Source organism: Poecilia formosa, unplaced genomic scaffold, assembly GCF_000485575.1.
Source record: "Poecilia formosa unplaced genomic scaffold, Poecilia_formosa-5.1.2 Scaffold89, whole genome shotgun sequence".
Taxonomy (NCBI): Eukaryota; Metazoa; Chordata; class Actinopteri; order Cyprinodontiformes; family Poeciliidae; genus Poecilia; species Poecilia formosa.
The window spans coordinates 1,566,947-1,577,891 of NW_006800028.1; the positions used below are offsets into that span (position 1 = coordinate 1,566,947).

At 37.3% G+C, this 10,945-nt stretch overlaps 1 protein-coding gene across 1 annotated transcript in view; it reads left to right on the forward strand.

Moving 5' to 3' along the window:
• Nucleotides 1-10,567, forward strand: part of fbxl17 (F-box and leucine-rich repeat protein 17) — a 221,362-nt gene extending 210,795 nt beyond the window's left edge. Inside the window, exon 10 of the mRNA XM_016674088.1 lies at nucleotides 9,650-10,567. Within this exon, the coding sequence (XP_016529574.1) occupies nucleotides 9,650-9,966 (317 nt within the window). The 3' untranslated portion in view covers nucleotides 9,967-10,567. The remainder of the gene's footprint in view (nucleotides 1-9,649) is intronic.
• Nucleotides 10,568-10,945: the final 378 nt, after the last annotated feature.

The window sequence follows — 10,945 nt, forward strand, 5'->3', positions numbered from 1 at the left end:
TTAAAATACACAAAATAGAAAGTATATCAATTTCCCTTTAGGATCTTACCAAAAATAGTCAATTTAAAAAAGAGAGAATAAAAGCCCTAGTGTTTCTTCTTGGTGAACTTCAGGTCATTCAATTCCTTAAAGCATTTTTAAGGCGGATGTTAGATAAACCCGAGGCTGAAACAAATATTCAATTGTTAGTGTAATTTGTCTGGCTTTTGTAAAGACTGCACCGAACAAAGGACTTTAATCAGATGTTTTTATGGCTTTTGAAGTATCTTCCTCCAATTGGACTGACAATAAACATAGCTCAGATAGAGCAAGCCTTCCTGCTGTAAGCAGTTCTCCCTCAGTCAGAATAGGACATTGATGAGCTACAAGCCATGAATCACAAGGGCGGAGAAGCAGAAAGAAGCAGTGCTGAGGATAATGATCTTCAGAACTTAAAATCCGCAGATTACATTTATACTCCTGTTAGATTTTCTTCATTTGGTTGACTTTTGCTTTTTGGCGTTCTCGTTCAGGTGGTGTTTGGGATCCCACATGGTACTAGTTTGATTTTTGTAGGAAGAAATCTATAAATCATTGATTTAAAACATGAAAAGACTCTTGCCCTAGCCATCTCATTAAAAGTCAGCCAAATTATTTGGGCCGATTCTATTTTCAGGAGTAAAAATTGGAATTTAAAACTTTCTGTAAAGTTTATTGAAAAGGTGCAGCTCGATGTGCTCTTCAGTAGAACGGCTGGATTTTTCTGATTTTCTTTCTTTTTTTTTTTTTTTTTTTTTTTTACTAAAACTTTAGATGAAAAGCAAAAAACATGCTGGACATTCTCTATTGTATTTGACTTTTTCTGTTAAAATAGTAACACGACAGGGAAAATCTCGGCCAAAAAGAATTTAACTACTGTCCATTTGCATCAAGCACCTTTATTGACAAGCCACATTTGAACTACTCTTGAATTAAAAACACAGAATCTGACGGCCATGCAAAAACCTCAGGTTGCATTTTAGAAACCCCTGATGTAAATATCTGGTCACAACTTTGCATGTGAGAAGTTATTTTTATTGGTCTATCCTCTGTGGTGTTTAGGATAAGGTTTTGTTTTGCAATGTTGAACTTTTTTTTATTATTATTATTTAAAACATGAGAGAAAACAGTCAGCATAAGTCTTGATGAGTGATCCTGGCCTATTCTTTTTTTTATGAAGTGACATTGTCCCGCTGTGCACGTGTTTGCAATCTGTTGAGGAGGTCCTATTTTCACTGACAAAGAAAAGCCTGTTGTAGGTCACCTCTCTGATAGCTCCATCTCTCCTTATCACCCCTTCATTCTGTCTATCTGTCCTTGCCCATCACTCGATCTCTCCCCTCCGTCCCCCTGTCATTCACTCACCTCTCCAATCTTTGTCTCCACTTTAGACATCACATCCCCTTCCCAAGGTTATCACACATCAAATGCTAAAACAGCCCCGGTATTTGTGCGTGTGTGTTATTCAGCGAAGATGGACCTCTAAAAATACCCCAACATATATATGTATATATATTTTTTTGATGTTTTGTTTCAACTTCTTAAAAAAAAACTGGCTTGCTGATTTCCTGCCTTTCTTCCTTATACAAAGAACCACACAAACACAAAAACCACATGTGAGCACACAGGGTCACAAAATGTTAAGTGTTAGCTGGCATGCATCACATCAGAGGTTTGTTGGGAAAAAAGCCCATGCCCTCAGCACACTGCCTTCACCATGCCTGGGAGCTAATTAATTTCCCACATCTAGTGTGTCCCACCATAAAGTGCTCTGTCTGCTCCTCCTTCCTCATATGTCCTTCTCAGAAGCTCAGTTAATTTTAGTTCCCTAGTCTTTGACTGCAGTAGATAAAAATGTCTTGGTCGACAAACTTTGCATTGTTGAACTTCTGCCTTTCTAAGTTTTGCAGCCCTTGCTCTCTTTTTGTTCATTTTTTTTGTTTCTATTTTTCCATATTTTATCTCACTTGGGAGATGAAGCTTAGTTTTTATCCCCTCAAGTCATCCAAATAGAGAAATAGGAAACCACTTTCCGCTTTCTCACAACATAACATTTACAGTTTCTCAGCTCATGTCCTGCCAAAGCAACAACTTCTGCCTGGTTTCCCATCTACAGTACATATACATTACAAGGGTTGCATTGAATGTTGTTTACTGGATTAGATTGGACCCGATCAGGCCCAGTACCTTTGAAGATGAGGTTAGTGTGTTCATCATTCAGACTTTTTGTGGTCAGCACTTTCCCATTGCAAGAAGACATCAAAAGAGTAAAGCCATGTCCATATGTGGCTTATTTAGGTCACATTGTGCTGTTTTTAACACTCTGTATGACATATGTGTTCATTTGTTTTGTATTGCTGCAGTCTGAGACCAAGATTTACTTTACGAAATCCATTTCTGCAAACTTACACTGCTCAGTGCAACAGCCAAACATGCACAGATTTTGTGAAGCTTTGACCTACTAAAACCTATTTTGGCAGATTGTCTTTTAAGACTTTTATAATACTAAGATAAAAAATAAAAAAAAACAACCTTTGACATGTTGTTTTTTTTGTCCTCCTGGCATGAGGCATTATTAATTATTTGCTTGAGGAGCAGAGGGGTCAAAGTCAAGCCTTGTGTGTGAGGCAGCAGTCGCTGTGAAGTGTTTTTAAAAAAGCCAATTGTCTTTTAAAATGAAGACAAAATGATTAGTGACATTTTAAACTGTACCTTATATTAGCAATTAACAGTCCTGGAGAAAGTAGAGCCTCACTTTTACTCTGAGACATCCAAAAGGGATGCAACCTTTCCTAATTCAACATGCTCCATAACAGAGTGAGGTTAAAAGCTGAAAATAATAAAACTGAGCTTTTTAAAGACATTCAGTCATCTTGTAAAGTCTCTCTCTCTCTCTCTCTCTCTCTCTCTCTCTCTCTCTCTCTCTCTCTGTCTCGTAACTTGAATGATTCTCACACCTCTTACAATGCCTTGGAAAATCTACTTTCTTTTTAAGGAATTCCTAAATCTCGCCAGACACTGAAAACTGTTTGTTGCACCTTAAAGGTCTTCTTAAAAACATTTTTGTCCAAAACAACTCAAACTGCAGTAGTATTTATACTTACGTGGTCTCTAACATTCCTCTATAAATACAGCAGAAAAAAAAAAAAAGCTTGAGTTGTAAAGGTTGTGTTTGTTGGACATGAGGCAGTAGTTCTGCTTCCACGTAAAAACATAAGAGTAGCAGTTTTTAGTAATATTTTTTTCACCACCTCTTATGAAATAATGAATCTTTTTTGTTTGTTTCAAGGCTCCTAAAAGCAGTTCTCGTATGTAAGCTGAAGACCAAAATGATAAATTGCTTTTTATGAATCCACATGACTCTGTTGCCATATGAGTGGCATCTTTTTTTTAACAGTATAATATCATATCCTGTTAGGCTATATAACATTATATGTACGATAAGAGTTTTTAATAAAAATTAATTATGGTGCTATTTCTTTTAATGACCTCTTAAAACTTCACATAAAGGTCAAACTTGCAGTTAGATAGTAGTACAAAATTCCTTTCTGATTCTTTTTCTCCTTTTTCCTGATGAATTTAAGGGGCTTTTTTCTTTCTGTCTGAAAGTCTTATTTGTTTTTTATGTCTGTATTACCTTTTCAATGCAGTCATAAAGTTTAATCTGGCCGTCTCAGTGTAAAATGATATTACACTGGCATGAATTTTATTTTGGCGTGATATTATGTTTTATCTTTTTTTTCCATTATAATTTATGCACACTGCACAGGCCCAGGTAAAATTTTGTTAAATATTAAACATGACTCTCTCTCGAATCCATCAGTGGCACATAACAGCAGCCTTACTACAGGGTTGTTTCCCAGTCTGGGTCTTGGGCCAGAATGGAAAAATTACAATTTAGAAACATTTTTAACACTACAGGCTTTATTCTGTATTCTGTTGCTTAAATAAAGACAACGTTTTGAAAATGCATTTCATTTAATTTATATTTGAAGCTCGAGTTTTTGTTAAGTTCATTGATTATTTTAGGTTGGGGGAGAGGTTGTTTTTACTGAAGGAGAATTCACTCATTTATTGTTCTGAACTTTATCACTTTAGTGGTTTAACCTGGACTTGCGGTACTTTAATTTTGTCTGATTTAGGTGCCAAACTGAGCTATGAATTGATGTTTTAAATTTTTAAATAGACACAATAAAGGTATCGTAGATCACAAACTTCACTTTGAAGAATCTGTTTTTAGTCTTGGATAATCCAGTCCAGATCTGGCAGTTCTTGGTGCTCCAAAGTTTGAAAATCAACTCGTCTGAAATGGACCAGTTGGGGAAGAAAAAGAGCAACAAAACCCTTTTTACACTGATTGTGTTATGTTATGTGTTATGAAGCACACAGATATTAAAAATCTTTGATCATATGTATTGTCAGATCTTTGAAATGCACTCTGTTATCATCAGAGTTACTGCAACAAGTCATGGGGGGTGTATCCAGTTTAATACGACAGCAATAATGACATAGCATCATTTAGGAGAATGTAATAAGGGAATATCTCATAAGGCTGTAAAAAATGCCTAACCACAGAAACGCTGACGTAATTTTCAAAGGTAGAAAAAGCTGATTAAAGAGGACGTCTCCTCAAGTTTCAGTCATCAAAGTGTTGACCACTTCCTGACCTTGGTTTCAAAGAGTAAAGTTATTTTAACCTGAAACTACCTCATGTTGGAAGAAATTCATCCTTCATGGTGTCTGAAAACATATTCTGCCTCAGCTGAGAAAAGCAATAAGTTATGAAATCCCTATCTGGGGATTTAATGGAGTAAATGAAACACCAGAGATTTGTGGTTTTACTCAGATGTTCACCTTTGGTTGACATTTGTGACAGTAGCTTCAAACCGAAAGGTTTGAAATTAGCTTTTGCTTAAAGTATAAAAGTCCTTCTGAATTCGAGACTCTGAGCTTGGCAGGATAGGGAACCTAAAGAGCAAATATCTGATCTGTTTTATTAATTTGTTATATGTAACTGTTTTTTAAAGTATCGACGAGACGTTATAAAAGCTTCCACACAGCTTTCAACCCAGACACACACAGACAGATTGATCCTAAAGCCATTTTCAGGCAGGGCAGCAGAGTGTGTCCTCATTACTGTCTGTGACTGTGTAGTCACCAGCTCCTAGCAGCTAAATAGGATTTTGCCATCTTTTATTTATTTTTTTCACCTCAACTTCTCTTGCATGTTGCTTCATCTGCGTCTCAGTAAAGGTGCAGGAGAGACAATTCCCTGTCGTCGTACTCTTCTTTACACCATCTGAATTGTTAGATAATTTCTCTCACGGTTTTCATTACGATATTATGAACTGTGAAAAAATAAATGTAGGTGTATTTAAAACAAAATGTACATGTTACATCATTTACAATCATGCGGGGGAAAAATACACTCTTATATATTCAGTCATTTCAAAATAAATGTTCACATATCATTTTTTTCCAGTTGTTTCTATAAAGGAAACCAATAAAATTCAATATCTTAAATGATAAAAAAGAAAACAAAAACATAGGACCTACCGTTTAATGACTATAGTGTCATTAGTACTGGTTGAGCACCAGATGGTAACCCTTTTCACTGCTGTCCAGACTGTAGGAGGAAAAGTTAAACCAGTACAGCTTCCACTCACAATCCATGTCAGCCTGATAGTTTCCTAAAATCTATCGGGCTGACATAGATTTTTCTCTATGTCAGCTTGACATAGAGAATGTTCTTCTTATGAAGGAAAAGATTATTCCTTCATAATCTTTTGATTATACTTTGAGAATGGAGTTTCAGAGGTGTGCTGCTTGTGATCAGTTTGCGAACACGTGAGGTACTCCTGACTGTTAGACTGATAAATATGCAGTATATTGTTAGCTGTATGTGCCAAACTTGACAGATTAGGATCAAAGCAATCTCAGTTGAATAGAAATAATCTCTGAATTGATAGCACCACTGCCATGCTCTGTAGCCATAAAAATGAGAATGAGAAGTTTAGAAGAATGCAAATTCTGTAGAGGTGTATGACTTAGGAATCAATAAATAATAATAAATCAAGTAACACGATATAACCTTTATTTATCTAGAATCCTGCCTTTTATGGAACAGTAGCACGGAAAACAATCATTGTTGAGACTCTGTATCCTAGGGTAAAACGTGGTGGTGGCAGCACCATGCAGCCATCACCATGGCAACAATACTTTGTGTTGGTCTGTCTCATTTTGCCCATACTATTTATTTCTGTCACAGATGATCTGAAACAAACTGATCATGTCTATTCAAATGTTTTCTTTAAAAGCCAGTGATTTGGATTTGCAGTCTAGTGTTGCTGAATTGGTGTATTCTCTTGACAGAAGACCGAACAGAGGATCGAACAGAGAAAGCAGCAAGATTATCTGGTTTATACGATGGACAAATATCCTGGTTGATTGTTGAACAAACAAGTCTCAGTAGCCAACTTAAATTTGTATGGATAAGACTTTATTTGACTCTGATTTGTCAATTTCAGAGCTTTATAAACGAATGGTATTGTTTTTGTGTCTCTCTTTCCCTGTATTGATTTCCAGCTGGAATATATACGAAGCAGATTTAAATGTGTTGGTCACTGGAGGCAGCTTGAGCGCAGCACTGTTATTAGGAGACGCATGCACCGTTCTTAACATCAAGCAGATCTCTGCATTTTGCCTTGAATGCTTTCCTGTCATGCTGTGGGAAGCAGAGATGAATTAAATTAATCAGGAATGTATGTTTGGTGAAGGAAAAGTTGAAAAGAACCCCCATTTGATTTGTATAACTACAAAACCTTTTTTTTTTTTATCATCTCCCTTTTCCTCAGTACAGCAGTGATATGTATATCTTCACTTAAGATGAAAGGCCTGAACCCAGGCAATGAAAGTTTGGATCATGTGACTGAAAATGAGGAAGGCAACAGGATTCAAGTTTTATTTACTTGAATCTAGACAAATAAGTGTTTGTAGTGTGTGCATATTCTGCAACGTTATCATTTGGTCACCTCATGTTCTTTTAAGCTATCTGGCTCACTAAAGCGCCTCCTGCCATTTTCCTTTTTTACATGAAACATACTGTAGCTTCAAAGCAGCTTTACTGCCTGTTTAGCTATAATGTACCATTATGCATGGCATGATGGAGCACAAAAGGAACCACATGTGGTGTGCTTCAACTGGCCTAAGCTATATATTACATATGTCACATACTATATGCATGTGTGTGTGTGTGTGTGTGCGTGTGTGTGTGGAGGCGTCTACCTTACACAGCAGGAAAAGGATTCAGGGACACGGAGAACAGAGCGTAGGATTATACATTTCCCTTTTCCTGTGGGAAAAAGACTCCCTCACCTCTAACACACATTTATACACACTTTGACTGGGCTGGTAGTCATACTCAATGTGCAGTAACATTGTTGATGTGCTGACTGTGTGTTATTTAATACTGTACTATGGGAACTGCTTGTCATGAAAGTGAGAAGGTGAGGAGAAGACTTTTTCTTCTTTACTGACGTGGAGATGTCTCAGACTTGTTCCTGAAGCACAAAAAGGTTGAAGTAAAATGGATTTTTGCAAATGAGAAACAACATCAGGGCTAAGGAGCTATTTGAAGAGGCTGTCAAAGGCTTTCTCAGTCTTTACCTTCCTGCTTTCATCTTTCCCTCACCTCTTATCCTTCCGTCTTCTTTCGAGTTCTCATTAGCGATGGTTGTGAGAATGAAGAACAAAGCCCAGGAACTGCCAATCGATCCCCAAGCATAGCCGTCAATTGACTGATTGAGCACAGGTCTCAGGGATGCACACAGCAATTGATGCGGCAAAGACTGATGAGAGAGATTGTTGTGTGTCTGTTTGCATTTGTGTGTTCATATATCAAGACTCTGGGCCAGATTAGAGAAGATGTTTTCTCACTTTCTTCGCTGTACATTTTTAATTTGTCACTTTATTAAGACATTATGGCAGCACACGTGAGGAATGCCATACTGTGAAAGAAAATGTAGCTTTACTCTGAAGGCTCCATGCGCTCAGCATCAATATACTTTCCAAATGAATGTTGGGTCTTTAATCATGTATTTGTTTCAGGATGGATTAACTAAATTACTGTCTGCAGGCTGAAATTTATAAATGTAGGAATAAGTGTCCTTTAGCACGTTGCAGAGAAACCACTTGGTTTTTGTAGCCACTCATAAGTTGTTTGCCTTAAATCTTACTGGATATTTTATGTCTCTTCTTGGCAGAATTAACAGAATTAATTTAAAATGCTTGGCTTTCTGACACTGACTGAGGTTTTAAGAATAATCCGCAATTTTCCCGCAAAATGTGTGTCTGGGATCAATGTCCTTATGAAACACAATTTTAACCATTTATTATTTCATTTCAGGTTGCATGTAATAGTTTTGGATGTAGTATTCGAACCTCATTTTCCCACTGCTCTGTGTGATGTAGAAGTACCACTGGCCTTGAATCAGAGCCTCAGCATCATGCAGCCACCGCTGTGGTTAACAGTTTCTACAGTAATTTTGGGGCAAAGAGCCTCAGTTGTATAAATAGCTCAACATTGGTCTCTTACACTAAAAGTTTTCTCCATGATGCGTTTGGTTTGTTAACGCTGAATGTGCTGTGACTGGTGCTCCAGCGTTTCACTATTGATGATAGGCCTGGTGTGGTTGCTGGCATGTTGATTATTCTATCCGATTTCTTTCCATCTAAAGTGGGCTAGGATTGAAGTTTGGGTTTGTGGTAAAAAAAACAAATAATAAAAAAAAAAAAACAGTGTGTGTAAACTCTAAAATTTCTGATAGAGCGATCCAATATATCCAGTTGGCTTTATGGCAAATATTGGTTCATGGCTAGAAAACCCTGTGGTCCAGGAAAACCTTACTACCGGACATTTATCCAAACACTGGTACAACATATTTGAGCCTTTAAGCATAGTTTTGACCCTGCATTGATGAGAGAAATTATACAATAAATTCAAACTTATGCACCTATTTATTTATTTATTTTTTTAAATCTCTCACATTTTTTGTTGTGTTATCTTTCTGCTCCATATAAAGAGGGTCTAAATATGAAATCAATGACATCTCTGGTTGCAATCAGTGTATTCAGATTCAACCTTTGTCTTGTCACACTCTCTTTGCTGGTTTAACAACCCCCCCAGTGACAAACACGTATTTGTTTTTGCTGGATACTTACCCTGGCACTTTGCTTCTTCCTTTGGCACCACCCAACAAATCATGCAAAATTATATCATGCACTGGCATCGAGTCACACTTTGCTTTGGCACTGTGTCATTGTCATTGCCTTTCAGTGTTGCAACTCATGCCAACATTCTGATGTATGACTCCTGCAGCTGTCTGAACAAACATGGGTGTGTGGGTGAGTTTTCAATATGCAAGCATGTGCAGATTTTTTTCCAAGGTGTTGACTAAACGTCAAAATCGTGTCACAGTTACTCAGATGATCTGCCCTGATTTCATCTCAAATTTCTCTGAGTCCCTGAGGAACAATGTTGCTTTCACATTTGCATGAGAAAAAGGTTTTTCACACTAACACCTTTTCTGTTTTTCTTCCCAATTCCCCCGTTTCTCTCCCTCCATGCCAACAGCTTTGATAGCCATAGGCCAGTACAGCAGTACCATAGAGACCGTGGATGCTGGCTGGTGCAAAGACATCACAGACCAAGGAGCCACACAGATCGCTCAAAGCAGCAAGTCCCTCCGATACCTGGGCCTCATGAGATGTGACAAGGTAACAAGGCTTAACACTGAACTTGTGGCTGCAGCAGATGATTGCTTAGTGTGTATGTGTGTGTGTGTGTGTGTGTGTGTGTGTGTGTGTGTGTGTGTGTGTGTGTGTGCGTGTGCACGCTCACATACTGCGGCAGAAAGTCATGTGAATGTAAATTTGTGTGCATGTACCTGAGCAAAAGGTTCTTTAAGAGAAGGTAATGATGATAAAAATGGAAATTCAAATATCTAGGTTTTAGACGCTCTCAAAACAAGGAATATAACAAGACCACTAGAGACCTAAAATCTTGGACTGGAATTGCGGTGATGATTTGCATTTTATAGTCCAAACAAACAGTTGCCATCAGGTGCAGCACTGCTTTCTTGAATACATTAGTAACCCCCTTTTTCCTGCAATGAATGCACCTAGAAGTGAATCCATGTGTGCATGTGCACAAGGTTGACTGCACCTGTTGTCATTGTAAGTAGAAGTAGTGTTAGCATGAGCCACTTTACGCTCAAGGTATTTTCAACATCTTTCCTATATAGTTCATGTTTATTATGTAGCTCTAAATCTATTTTGTTTATGAATATGAAAGGATTGGAATTAGGATTAGTTATTTCTTCTGTAAAGTACCAAACAATAACGTTTTAGCTGCTAATCTCCCAGAAAATTAATAGACAAACGCATGTAGTTTAAAACTGATGCAGAACACAGATATCATGATATATCATGATCCTTGTGTAAAACCTTATTATAGTTAGCAGAACTTTCACTGTTTTGTAAAGCTGCTAACATACACAAAATATATCAATACAAACTAAAGGTGTCCACTAAGAGTGAGGCTGCAGAACACACTCTGCCCGTCCTGCAGCGTGGATGGATGTGTGATTATGTTTCTTCCTCATTATTCTCCTCATCATCATTACTATTGGTGGTATTTTTTGAATCTTCTATAAGTTTTACTCGATGACATATTGACTGCCACTAACTCACACAGAATGTAATCTGCATTACATTATTTCCCTCCATCTTGAAAATGAGATCCCGTATCTCACGGGATCTCCTATATTAATAAAGCAGACGAAAACAATTCATAAGCATTATGGGTAACGTCTTGATTTGCAAGTTTTGCATCTACATTGTTTTGAGAATGTGAGAGAAGTAATGAGAA